This window comes from Salvelinus fontinalis, chromosome 21, assembly GCF_029448725.1.
Source record: "Salvelinus fontinalis isolate EN_2023a chromosome 21, ASM2944872v1, whole genome shotgun sequence".
Classification (NCBI taxonomy): domain Eukaryota; kingdom Metazoa; phylum Chordata; class Actinopteri; order Salmoniformes; family Salmonidae; genus Salvelinus; species Salvelinus fontinalis.
In genome coordinates this window covers 32,412,634-32,427,283 of record NC_074685.1, presented here as the reverse complement: position 1 = coordinate 32,427,283, position 14,650 = coordinate 32,412,634, and the positions used below count along the sequence as shown (strand labels likewise).

The window sequence follows — 14,650 nt, the reverse complement described above, 5'->3', positions numbered from 1 at the left end:
TCAAGTGCACAGCTGATGACTGACTTATTGTATGCTCAAACTGTATGTTGTCGATTTGAGAATCGGTGATGTTGCTTCTCGCTTCAGCTTTGATCTCCCCAAGAATAAGACCTTCCTGTAAAATGTAATGAGGCACATACATGTCTGAGGTTAGTTAAATATAATACACAACCTGGCAATAATCAGCATCTGAATTAGTAGGTTATATGGTCAGACCTATCTGTTGTGGCGTTAGAAAAAGTTAGCCAAAGTTAGTTGCCCGTATTTTCTGTAGACGAACCTGATTAATAGGTGCACAGCTAATGTTGTATATTTTTCCAATCATGAATTAGCATATGTATCTAGCTAACTACTTACTACATCAGAATCACTGATAAAGTGCTGAAACATTAATGAACCAAGAATAAAACGGAGATGCGAACAGAGGAGTTTGAGTCCGCCATGCCTCCCGTTGTCAAGGAAGGCAACATGGATAGTGTTCGATTGCGTAAAAACAGCGCATATCCTCTGCAATGGCACGCGGATGCACTCTTGCTGCGCAGCTGAATGTGCACGAGAGGTCAACTTCTTTCAAGAAACTCGCCAGTGGGGGAGGGTATTTATTTGTACAACAGAACTTTGCGTACAGTCCTGTGTCTGACTATACTAGCTACCGTTTCAGGAAGGTCCAGAATGGAAAACTCTCTAAGACAACGAAGAGGTCTTCCAAGGTTTGCTATTACTCTTGATACATTTTGAAACGTTTCATGTTCTGCAGTCAAACTCGGATATGGTAGGCTCAGAAACGTAGTAAACTACTTCAAGTGCTTCTTTCTCGGCTTGGCTGTAACTAGGCGATGTTGATATCCTGTTTCAAAACCATGTTTACATAGGGCCAAGTTATACTTTTCTGAAAATGGGCCGACAAAACGTATGCAGTCAATGTAGTCTCCTTTCTACAACCAGAATGCAATGCTTACTTGAAGTGAGTAGCTATTTGTTGTGTCTGTTCTGCAGGTAACTTGACCCCAATGTGCCATACCAGTGGATGACAGATCTGTGTGATGGAGGGCCTGTGGAGTATAGCGGTTGTGTTGCTGCCGGTGTGGTTCTCCGTGATGATTGGGTTCATCATGATACCTGCCATGTTTGGCCTCTCACTGGGAGTCACTTCTGTCTACATTAAGATCCTGGTCAAAATATTGGAGGTAACTGTACGAAAACTCGACGAAAAAGTATGAAAAAATGTATGCGCTCACTACTGTAAATGGTTCTGGTTAAGAGCGTCTGCTGAATGACTAAAATGTAAACTGCTGGAAATTCCGGAAGAGCTCAAATTCTGGAATTCCAGAATAGCTCACAATTTATTATTTTATTATAAAACATTTTCATCAAACATAACCTTGAATAGCATGTAATAGCGAATTATGTGATTTTGTTCACGTAAGAATATTATTTGTTGGAAAACAGAAGATTTATGAAAACCAAAATAGTTTTTGTCAATCTATTAATCTGATCAAATTCAGTCTACTGTAGTCTATATTCACTATTATTGTGTAGGATTGTATTCATGTTGCTCCCTGACCCTTTAGAGCAGACAGACATAGTTAATGTGCAAAGTGGGGCGCAAGGGCAGTTAGGCAATTAAAAGGCAATATGTAGAAAGTATTGTGTGAGAGGTCAACTGAAAATAACTCTGTTGTCTGGGCAGTGGGCCACCCTGCGGATCGAGAGAGGACACAGGGAACAACCCACTCTGTCAGTGCCTGCTCCTCTACCCTTTGGTGAGTGACTTTACACTCATTACCCATCAATGAGTTCATGCTGAGGTTTGTACTGGTCTGGAGAAGTGTATGTGAGCGGAGCTGGAGCGGAACGTGCCCAATTTGACTGGAGCGCGGAACGAGATTCCCAAAGGCTGGAGCGTCGGACTTCTCGGCCGCTCCAATTTCACTCCAGTAGCGCTCACTTCGCGAGCTCGGGGCGTGCTCTGCCCAGCATGCATTTGTAGTCTACTTGTGTGTTCCTATAGCCCCTTGCTTTAGCTACTGTCATGGAGTTCGCTAAAGTAACTGATAAAACACACAGGTGCAAAATCAAGGTGACTTACAAAGATGAGGACCAAGAGCAAGAGAGGTGAGTGCGGTGATGTAGTGTCCACAACTAAAGAATCATTGTGGAATCTGAGAAGACACATATCCCGAAAGCATGATGGGGTACTTACTATGTGCCATTGTAGCAAAGTTTTTATAAACAAATAATCTGATCTCTTCAAAGTTTAGTTCATTTTTGTTTCATTATCTATACTATAGACCATAATTGATTTTGGCCCAATAGGCCTGGCATATTCCCACCTTCAAGGAGCTTTCCGTTTTGATTGTGTTATTTTGCCAAAAAACCTTTAGACCTACCTATAGGGGGGGGGAGAAAAAAAAATGCTTCTCTGCCCAGCATGGCAAGAGTGGCCCGAAGGGTGTTTAGCATCCCCAGTGGCTCTGCAAGCGGGGAAAGGATATTCTCTGCTGCTGGCCTGCTCTCCAAGCACCATCGCATGAGCCCGAAGCCACAGACTCTGGCCAAACTCGAATTCAAAGGCACTCAATGAGCCTTATAAATCGTTTTTCGTTTAATTTCTATTTAATTCTAAGTAAGTTACAGCCTATATGCACAATTTATAGACTGATAATATAATGATTTAATACAATGAAATGTTGTTTAAATGCCAGCCTAGCAGCCTAGGGTCGCAATCGCAAATGCCTCACAATGTATTTCTTTGTAGACTATAGCCTTGAAATAATATAGCCTAAATAATTGATTTTCGTTGCTTCTTAGGCTCCCTGTCCGGCTCCTGACCTATTTAGTGTTTATATGCTGTTTAGTACAACATATAACCTATTTGAAATGATGAGCACTTCTTACATTCAGCTTTTCATGTTTATCAAAATACTTTTGGTTTTGGTTTCAATACTTCAAAACCAAAAGGTAGGTCCAGGTAGTCCCAAAAAGTAGATGGGGTTGGTTAAATTGTGATTTTAATGAATGGAGCTAATTCAGAGCAGCAGTTTTTTTTCCTGTGAGAGCAGAGCGGTTTTTAGCGAAGTAGTTGGAAAGGATGTGCAGCGCCAGAATGGTGAGACCCTGTCTGTTTAACTTATTGTGGATGACTATAAAACTGTCATCTTTATGTTCTTCATGAACTTTTGTGCGAAGGAGTTATTTTCTATATTTTCTTCGCTATGCTGAATGTCACCATTTGAATCAATACCTTTTAGTCTGTATTTGCCCCTAACTGAAATGTGAATAACCCTGTAGTAATTATTAATTACACAGGTATAATGTTATTATACAGTTGAAGTCGGAAGGTTACGTTTACGTACGCCTCTAGGAAGAGGGAACGCAACACCCTGCTACAACTCAACTCCCCGTGGAGTGAAAGAGGTATGGTATTGTAGGTGCGAGTAAGGATGACAAAAGGCAGAGAATTACCATTTACAGGGAATTACCGCTTACAGGGAATTTATTCCGTCACACGGTCATTTTGGGGGAAAGGGGCTGGATGGAACCAAAGCAAAGAAAGTAAATATCAAAGCCCCTTCCTACCTTACCTGCCTACCCACTACTTACCTAACTAGCACCACCTGGTGCACTAACCAAAATACAGGGGGTGGTCCGCCCATGTCTTACCTAGTGTGCATAGACAGTATTTACTATGGGTATATGTATATACTACGGGTATATGCTACGGGTATATGTATAGTGGGGAGAACAAGTATTTGATACACTGCCCGATTTTGCAGGTTTTCCTACTTACAAAGCATGTAGAGGTCTGTCATTTTTATCATAGGTACACTTCAACCGTGAGAGACGGAATCTAAAACAAAAATCCAGAAAATCACATTGTATGATTTTTAAGTAATTCATTTGCATTTTATTGCATGACATAAGTATTTGATACATCAGAAAAGCAGAACTTAATATTTGGTACAGAAACCTTTGTTTGCAATTACAGAGACCATACGTTTCCTGTAGTTCTTGACCAGGTTTGCACACACTGCAGCAGGGATTTTGGCCCACTCCTCCATACAGACCTTCTCCAGATCCTTCAGGTTTCGGGGCTGTCGCTGGGCAATTTTCTTTAGGAGGAAAAGGGGGGAGGCTTGCATGCCGAAGAACACAATCCCAACCGTGAAGCATGGGGGTGGCAGCATCATGTTGTGGGTGTACTTTGCTGCAGGAGGGACTGGTACACTTCACAAAATAGATGGCATCATGAGGAAGGAAAATTAGGTGGACATATTGAAGCAACATCTCAAGACATCAGTCTGGAAGTGGAAGGCTACCTGAAACGTTTGACCGAAGTTAAACAATTTAAAGGCAATGCCAAATACTAATTGAGTGTATGTAAACTTCTGACCCACTGGGAATGTGATGAAAGAAATAAAAGCTGAAATAAATCATTCTCTCTATTATTATTCTGACATTTCACATTCTTAAAATAAAGTGGTGATCCTAACTGACCTAAGACAGGGAATTCTTACTAGGATTAAATGTCAGGAATTGTGAAAAACTGAGTTTAAATGTATTTGGCTAAGATGTATGTAAACTTCCAACTTCAACTGTTCATCCAGTAAGTTGAATTGAGTTCTGATGGTTTGTAGCAGAGCAATCACTTTTTGACATCACCCCTGATTTGAACAAAACCTTCCATACATACTTGCCCATTGTATAGGTGCTCAGAAAGTGTCCTGTTGGAGCTGAATGCCAAAACGTTCAAGAGATATGCCGAATGGTGCTCAAAGTTGAACCACAACTAGAGCAAATTTATGCTTGATCAAAAAATGTGGTTGGAGGCTCTGTATGGAGAGTGTGACGCAATTGTGAAGGCGGGAGGTCCTGTATAAACTCAAACTCACTTCCTTGACAACTTCCATCTCATCAGCTCTACTCAACAGCCCTGCGCTGCCCCGCGAAGTGCAAGAGGTATGAATTCCCTCACAGTAAATGCTACACAGCCAATGCAGACGACGGATTTACCATGATTGGCCTTTAACATCTCTGATGATGGGTCTACAGTGCATTCAGAGAGTATTCAGACCCCATGACTTTTTCCAAAGTTTGTTACGTTACAGCCTTATTCTAAAATGCATTGAATTACTTTTTCCCCCACATCAATCTACACACAATACCCCATAATTACAAAGCGAAAACATTTTTTTTTTACATAAGTGTTCAGACCCTTATCTATGAGATTCGAAATTGAGCTCAGGTGCATCCTGTTTCCATTGATCATCCTTGATGTTTCTACAACTTGATTGGAGTCCGCTTTTTGACCAAGAAAGAGAGGGATGGAGTGCTGCGTTGGATGACCTGGCCGCCACAATCACCCAACCTCAACCCAATTGAGATGGTTTTGGATGAGTTGGACCGCAGAGTGAAGGAAAAGCAGCCAACAAGTGCTCAGCATATGTGGGAACTCCTTCAAGACTTATGGAAAAGCATTCCAGGTGAAGCTGGTTGAGAGAACGCCAAGAGTGTGCAAAGCTGTCAACTCATTGGCTCAAACGCATTAAGGGAAGAAATTCCACAAATTAACTTAAAGGCACACGTTTTAATTTAAATGCTTTCTAGGTGACTACCTCAACCATGCAGCTGGTTGAGAGGATGCCAAGAATGTGCAAAGCTGTCATCAAGGCAAAGGGTGGCTACTTTGAAGAATCTAAAATATATTTTGATTTGTTTAACACTTTTTTGCTTACGGCATGATTCCATATGTGTTATTTCATAGTTTTGATGTCTTCACTATTATTCTACATGTAGATAATAGTAATAAAAAAATAAGCAAAACCCTTGAATGAGTAGGTGTGTCTAAACTTTTGACTGGTACTGTATATGGACATGAATATAAAACATTTTTACTGTGAATACATTTTTTTTTTTAAGTATAAATGACCAAAGTTACAATAGATTGACATAGATTTTCAGTTAATTACACAAATTACCCAAGATTCTGGCAGCTTTCGTAAATTTGCAACCCTAATTCTGCTCTCATAACAAAGTGTTCTGTAGTATGAGGGATTGAATTCAGCTCGGTCTGGAAGGAGTGTACCCTGCATATGTGACTGCGTGTCAGTGTAGGGGCTTGTGATTGGTCAACTCAGCTCCTGTGGCTGATTTGTGGGTGCAGATTGGAGCAACCCTGTCCCACTCTGATGATGCAATTGAGGATTGCTTAACTTCAGGCAGAAAACTCACTCTCTCTGTGTAGCCTAACCTTCGACCCATATGCTGTGAAATACTGTGTGCCACCTTCATCTGCTCTTTCTGGAAATAAACGTTTGAAAGACGTCACTTCACCATCCTCTGCTAACTTTATGATACCATTTGCCCTATATTGTGTTAAATACTTATACTTATTGGACATGTATATCACATGCTATTTTATAACCGCATTGAAGATTCCAATAGATCGGTTTTGTGTCAGGCTTTGTACTGGGGACTTTTTGTGGTGTCTATAAATTGTTTATCTAGAATTCCAATGTTGTTGAATTAACAGTCAATCTGATGTGACAGGCAACTTCAAAAGTACAGAGGCTTTTATTTTTTATGAAACACAGGAAGGGCAAGTCACCATGATGTTGTGCAATAAGATTTAGCAAATCATTTAGCAAAGATTACAAAATCCACCATGTTTGCTCCTTTCGTCTATAACTCATTGTCTGTGAACATAATAATTAAGCTTGTATTACTGTATAATCATGGCACAAGGGAAGTGTTTTACTGAAACTGGGCAAAAGACAGTGCTGCTGTGTATGAAGAAAAGGAATGGGAGCTCTCTGCTCTGTGCTCTCAGTGGTACCTGGTACTGACAGGCCTAGTACTGATCGGCTATGCCACAACAGTCCTCCATTTCATTCCTCATCAGCTTTACCCTCTCTGGGATATCATAGATAGATAGGTACTACAATCAGTAGGTACACTTATACTATCCTTGCCCTTCCTTACACCTCTCTATTTTATGTCCTAAATCGCTAGGTATTGACTAAACCCACAGGTATAACGTACTGTAAACCACTCAGTTAATAATCTCTGTTGTCTCCTGTTCTTTGGCCAGGACTCATCCAGAGGGAGGGGGGCTCCATGGAACAGGAGATGGGGGAGCTGCGTCGGTATCGTACCCAGTCCATATCGAGGGGAGAGTTTGCACTGAGCGACTCATTCTACTTCTACATAAAGGGCCTGGAGAGCATCGTGGACGACCAGGTGACTCAGCGCTTCTCCTCTGAGGAGCTTGTCTCTTGGAACCTCCTGACCCGCACCAACCACAACTTCCACTACATCAGCCTGCGACTCACCATCATCTGGGGACTGGGCGTGATCATACGTTACTGTGTCCTTTTCCCTCTCAGGTGGGTCTGACCTGCCCTTCTTGACCTCTTCTCCAGTCCTGCCAGTGTCCTACCATTTCAGTTCAGTTTATGTCAACCGATCATGTACTCAATATGATGTGATCCATAGTAGAATGGTATACGTTTACATTTCTACAGGCTCTTTTTCAACATGTGATTCCTTCTTCCGTTCAGGATAACCCTGGCAATCATTGGGTTGACCTGGCTGGTGATTGGGACAACTTTGGTGGGATTTCTATCTAACAAGAGGTAATTACGATGTAGTACGCTACTGAGTTTTTAGAGTACGTTGTAGAACTTTCATAAATTGTGGTGATAGGAAGATTGAATGTTCCTATCTCTCAACGAGCCAGCTAGCTCGAGAGTTGGTACATTGCTTGAGAAAATAGAATATCCCTGGCTGTTACCTTACATTGCTCTTGTGTTCTAGATTGAAGAACTGGCTAAGTGAATTAGTCCATCTGATGTGCTACAGGATCTGTGCCAGAGGCCTCTCTGCCACCATCCAATACCACAACAAGTTAGTATCCAGACAAACTACTTAGAAATACATTTAGGTAGTAATGTTAGTATCAACATTTTCAATGTCATTGAAATAAATGCTTATTTTTTACAGAGAGAATAAACCACAAAAAGGAGGAATATGCGTAGCAAACCACACCTCGCCTATTGACATTGTCATTTTGGCCAATGATGGATGCTACGCTATGGTGGGTAACATAAACATTGGTCAACATATCACTGATATTTGATATCTCATCCATCACTTTTGGTTCTTAGCAGGCTAGAGTTGTCATGCTCTCTGTGTCTGGTATTATTCCCAGGTGGGTCAAAGTCACGGTGGGCTGATGGGGGTCATCCAGAGGTCAATGGTGAAGTCCTGCCCCCACGTCTGGTTCGAGAGGTCGGAGATGAGAGACCGAAATGCTGTTACCAGTAGGTGAGACAGCAAGTAAATGGGAAAAGACAGCAGGAGATGTCTTTTTCATCTAAACATTTACTCAGTTTCTTCTGAAAAGTAAATGAATCGCATGCCGATGTTGATGGTGCATATATTGATTGTATGACGATATACAGTACATTGCCATTACAGCCACTCAATCATCCTATCTGCTATATATTGTTTTCATCATGATTAGTGTTGTCCTGGTTATTGATCTGCCCCCATCCATCCTCTCCCAGATTGAGGGCTCATGTTGCAGCTAAAACCAATCTACCCATCTTGATCTTCCCTGAGGGTAAGTCTCTATACTTTGACTGGCTGGTCTTTCCTCTGCTGCAGTCTGGAGAGAAGTTGTGATTGGGGTCAATTCCATTTCAATTCAGTCAATGCATGAGGTAAACTCAAATTCCAATTTTCCTCATTACTTTTCGATAAGGGATTGCAGTTTACTTCCTGAATTGACTGAGTTGAATTGGAATAGAGCCTAACACCACTGGACATTGTGGTTGTGGTGGTCTCATGACCTTTCTGGTCCCTCTTACAGGAACCTGCATCAACAACACATCAGTCATGATGTTCAAGAAGGGAAGCTTTGAGATTGGAGGGACTATATACCCAGTCGCAATCAAGGTACTGGCTGCAATCTGAATGTCTGAAAGCCCCTTGTGTTCTCTAACCCCTGCTCCTCCATCAAGCAGCATGTCACTGAACACTTATTATATGAGTACATCATCAAGTTGGCATCATATTGGCCATGCTACGTGTTGACTTTGTCAGCCTTTTGATTTATAATTGTTCAAATCTCCTTTCTGTCCTTCCCTGTTAGTATGACCCTCGTTTTGGAGATGCCTTCTGGAACAGTGCCAAGTACAACATGGTGAACTACCTGCTGAGAATGATGACCAGCTGGGCTATCGTGGTCAACGTGTGGTACCTGCCCCCCATGACCAGACGGGTAGGTTGTCACACTGTGTATGCTGTATTACTGCCAGCTACTCCCTCCCATGACCAACAGATTGGACTTGATGTAGTGTTTTCTTCACAAACCCTTACAGAGTGCACACACCTCCTACCCCCATGGCCATAGACATACATAAGACCCCTCAAAGACCTCTCTATATGTTTATTAATCATATGCCTCTTTATTGCCGCTTTGGACAGGAAGGGGAAGATGCTGCCCAGTTTGCCAACAGAGTGAAGTCTGCTATCGCACATCAGGGAGGGCTATTGGACATGGCGTGGTAAGGAAACTTTCAGTAAACGTCCTTGAATCTCACTAAAGATCCTTCTAAAACATGCCATTTTATCGTAATAGAGTTCTGGAATCAGAAGAAAATGTGCTGTGAACCAAACTATTCCACAATAATGGGTTGTAGGCTATTGTCAGCCGTGTTAGGTGACCTGCAGTGTCCTCTGTGTCTCTCTACAGGGATGGGAGTTTGAAGAGAGCCAAGGTGAAAGAGGCATTTAAAGAGCAGCAACAGAAGATGTACAGCAGTATGGTTATGGGGAAGAAAGGTAGAAACTCCCAAGAGCCTCACACAGAGAGCACCAGGAGACAATGAATTAACACTGTGGACAAAGTATTTTACACACTACAATGCATATGGACTGGATTTATTGCAAATCAAAGGCATTTGTTTTATATTCATCATAGTTTGTGTGGTGAATAGAGTATAGATTGATATCTGAATCTGATACACAACATGTATCAACTTTTAATGCATGAAATGCCTTATTTTAAAGACTGCGCAATTACCTATTGTTTAGAGCCATAAACATTTCAAACTTCACTGCAAGTAGTACTATGGTATAAAAGGATCTCTAATGTTACAGTAATACTACGTTTTCTGATTGCCATCTAACTAAACTCACCATAATCGAAGAATGTGTTTACATTGACCCAGAGTTTGTACTAGTATTATTATTACTTTGTACAGTTTGTGCCTCTTATGTTACATTATGCTCCCTACAATACAACCCCTAACCCCATATAAACAATATATACATTCATGTTTTGGAGGTGCTTTGATCAAAGTCTGATTTATTTATTTTAAGACTGGGTTTATTGTTGCTTTACTTAAAATCTTAAATGTTATGAAATCTACATTTTGGCCCAGTCCTGAAAACCACTTCCCCTGGCCTAACCCTTAAGCATTTTTGTATATCTGAAAAGATTAGATGTATAGGTATAATGGAACGCCTATAGAGGCTAATTAGAGGTTGTGTCTGTCTGGAGCTAGTTGTACAATTCAGCTTGTAATGTCGTATATAAAACACTAGGAGTCAGGTTTTTCAAACAAATAACAATCACATCACCAACTCTTACTCTGTCCGTGATCGGAAGGATCCACTCACACAAAAAGATCTCACTACCTTGACTAAATATCAACAGCTCATTTACAATCCAAAGTTTTAATTTAAAAAAAAGAAATGCTGCTGCTATTATGTTGAATAGTATGGGGTGTGGGAATCATGTTAGATCAAGGCTGATTAAAACTGTATTTGGTGTACCATAGTGCTTTGTTTTTAGATTTACACTCCAAAAACTCATACAAAACACAAATAGCCAGAAACAAATATTTCATTTCATAAATGTTCTATACAAATGTAAAATGTTCATATTAATGACAATGATTACTAAATAAGCTGAGGTCTTGGTGTGTAAAAATACGACATTCCGGTTCTGTTACTTTGTGAAAGGAAGATGGGAATGATTGTTAACTGTGTGGTAATATTACAGGCTTATTTGACTAAGATCCTGTATACATCTAACAACTATCATCTAACCAAGGTCATCCTTTTGGGACAAGGACGTACTCTTGATCCCAAATAAAATGGCTGCAGAGATAAGCGTGGGTAAGACATGTTTACTGTGACGGTGCTTTAATAAAGAAAGCAGAGACTGTGAAATAGCATTGAGTTATTCTTCCGCACACGGTGAGCTGGAGCCAGCTTAAATTTCACAGCCTCTCCTCGGTCGCAGACCCACACCGAGACCATCTCCCAGCCCGGCTCAAGCACCCGGCTATAATAACAATCCCGCAACTTAAATTGCTTGAACAGAAATGTTTGTTCTCTTCTAACAGGATTGTGAATTATTAATCGGATCTAAAGCCGATTTTATAACCCGATTGTTGAGGTGGGACTCTTGGCGAGCGATGCTCCACCACACCATTTACTGTGATGTATGTGTCTGCACATCTTTATATCCAATTTAATGTGATTCAGATAGATTTCAAAGGGACATCATAAAAGGCATGGGAGTGACCCCTGCAGGGCCTGTATGACTGGAGACTCCATACAACTGCCCGGTATGTCTCAATATGTTGATTCGATTTGCTCCATTTCACTTTTACTCCAAAGTGATCTATACAAATGTAATGCAGGTACACTCAGTAAATATGAATAAAATGCCAAATTGAATCATTTTTCCCGGAGAATGTAGTTCATGGAGGACATCGTTTTAAATCACAGTTTGCATGGAACTGAGCATCTTGACCAGTCAGGAGGGTAGATGACTCTGGCTCTGTCTAAGACCTGCCATTAGTTAGGGCTTAATGTCTTTCAAAGCATTGTTCTGCCATCCCTTCTGTGCTTCGAGTGGAACTCCTAGGCTAATGTATGTGATGTTGAGGTTCAATGTACACAGACAGAAATCAATATAGAGACATTGAGAAGAATGTCAGGAAAGACTATTCATTCTACAGCCCCATGATGCACCTCAATAGAAATAGTATTTTTTTTGGTCTGTGCCTCCCTAATGTTATTGCATCAATTTCATCACAAGCTCCCCCTTTGTGCGTTTTGGGCTTAGTCAAAAGACAACGGTCAGGTACATGGATGGACAGAGTGTCCTGATGAGCTGAAGGTGAGGTGTGTGAATAGATAACCTGTGCTCTCTGTCCTTCCACCAGCAATCCTCCGTAGCTTCAATCCCGCTTCGTCCGATTGTGTGCTTCTAACTGAGAGAGATCAGTCAGAGAGAGGCTCAGGATGAGCTATCTACCACTGCATACATCTCATCCAATGACACTGAATCTCTTCTGAGTTCTGTAATTATTCAGTAACAAGCCAATTTATTGTGCGCTTAGTTAATCACTTGACTTCATAAGAAAGGAAAATAAAATTACCATTGATCCAGTACCTGCTTTATTTCATCACATAATGAATCAGACTGATAGTTATCAAATATTATATGTTTTGTTGCAAAAAATCATAATTTGTATTATTTTTGTTCACAGCTCCAGCGAATGCCTGACTATAAAACAGAGCTGCAATTGGAACGGGATGAAGGATGTCTGTCTGTTTGGCAGATAAATAATACAATGAGACAAGTGTGCGATGCTTGAATTCTGTGAGCAGTGTGTCTGCTGTTCCCAGGCATGGCCCCAGACTGGACTGTCGCTCCAGTCACAGGGTGAGCGTGATGCTATGACATGTCACACTGAGCCAGGACCAAATCAGGATTAACGCAGGTCAAAGCAAGCCTCCCATAGACAGACACGCAGCATTATCACATGCTGGTTCTCAACAAACAGCATAAAACAAAGTATGAAAAGAAAACATCTCCAACAAAGTTTGTGCAAAGTTTCAAGAATTTCCATTTTCTGTTTTTAGTGTGTGAGTGTGCATGAGAATGTGTGTGTGTTCATTCCCCTATAAAGTGAATTGGTGGCCAGGAGGGGGAAATATAAGACCGGCTCTTTCAAGATCCTGCTTGATTTGCATACACTAATGAAACAGGCTATAATTGGTCCACATTGATTTTTTTTGATTGAGCTACAATGGAGTCTGAAGTTCTTCAAGTGGAGAGCTGATTGATTTATGGTTAAATTCGAGATAATTTCGTTTGAGAAATAATTATGCTCTTATCTAGTTATCATCAAATGCTGAAAGGAATCTTTTCGACTAGATTGTATGGTTGGCTTGAGGGACTTTTATTTTGTTGTACGATAATTTGTACAGTAGTATATCCATATTTTGTAAGGAAAATATGTAATCTTATAGCAATATCATGACCATGAATAGAAAGTTTTAAAAGCTTTCACAGTGAAGGCAAGTTTTGGTGAGCCCACTCATTTTCATCACAGCCTACAACACAGATTAGAGAGTCCACAGACCTTTTTCTCTCTGTTTTGACAAAATAGAAAATGCATTGTGTTGGGAGGGAAACTAAAAAACGGTGAGCTACATGAAAAATGTCCTTTGGTGAGGTACATGAAGGTGTGTAATTGCAGACTACACTTTGCCCTCGGCCCTGTGCCTCAAAAGGTGTTTCTTCTTTTATTGACAGAGTAGCAGAATTTCACCTTGAACGTGGAGCGTGGTGGAGGCTGGCAGTGGCTCTCTGCGTCTCCCCTCCCTCTGATTGCTTTTGTTTCCAGGTCACCTCCTATCTATTGCAGCAACTTTTTCAATTTCTTAGGACTTGTTATAAGAGGATAAAAGGCATGGCCAGTGGGTGCTGAAGGCAGACCGATACCGTTCTCCGGGAAATGTACATAAACCTAGACAGAAATGATACCCCTCACTTTCATGCTCACTGAGTAAAGGAGACGATCTAATCTAAGAATGGGATTCAATGAAACTCACTGTGGCGCAAGTTCATCAAAGAAAAAATCATATAAATGTATTGCTCCGTTAATATAAAATTATCTTAGCCTTGATGATTAATTGCGTTACATTTATGAAAGTGTGTTTTTGTACAAATCAAAGGGGCGGGGGATGATGGATGATGAGGGAGGATATGATGAATGAAGAAAGCAATGGAACTAAATTGAAAGTGTACTCATCCGTTCTCTCTTTCACAACTAATGATAAATTGAGCATGTCACAGTGAACAATACATGTTCAGGTTTAAACATCATCTCCTCCACAGAGCTGTAATGTGGACCGACGACCAGGCAGGTAGCTCAGTCTGACGGAACTCTTCACACTTCTCAGATGGCTTTTCCATTGCAGGCATGGCGTAGAGCGAGAGGGCTTTGATTTGCAGGGAATAATTGAGTGCCTTTGATGAATGACTGTGTTATGGAATACATGGACGTACAGAGCCTTTGTGTACCTACAAGCGTCATGGCCTGTGGTAGACCAGTATTCAGAAGTAGATTTAGACCTGATTCTGGATCTGATCCTAAACTACATTTAATTCATTTTGACAAGCAGCATATACTGTATTCATATACACTTGATTTATGCCATTCCCAATTCCTCTGGACATTTTGTATTTGTGTGTGTAACCTTTCACAGACGTCTCCAACTTTCCCTTTGTCTTCCCCAAAAAGTCAAAACTAGTCAAAAGACTTGAGGGCGGACATAT

At 40.9% G+C, this 14,650-nt stretch overlaps 1 protein-coding gene across 1 annotated transcript; it reads left to right on the top strand.

The window, feature by feature from the left end:
* The first annotated feature begins 558 nt into the window (after positions 1-558).
* gpat3 (glycerol-3-phosphate acyltransferase 3) lies at positions 559-10,341 on the top strand. The gene is made up of 13 exons (XM_055874819.1): positions 559-710; positions 997-1,187; positions 1,691-1,763; positions 7,091-7,385; positions 7,560-7,634; positions 7,816-7,905; positions 8,002-8,095; positions 8,210-8,325; positions 8,568-8,623; positions 8,873-8,958; positions 9,155-9,283; positions 9,490-9,569; positions 9,758-10,341. The coding sequence occupies exons 2-13, from the start codon at positions 1,044-1,046 to the stop codon at positions 9,891-9,893; spliced, it is 1,374 nt and encodes a 457-aa protein (XP_055730794.1). The 5' UTR covers positions 559-710; positions 997-1,043; the 3' UTR covers positions 9,894-10,341.
* Positions 10,342-14,650: the final 4,309 nt, after the last annotated feature.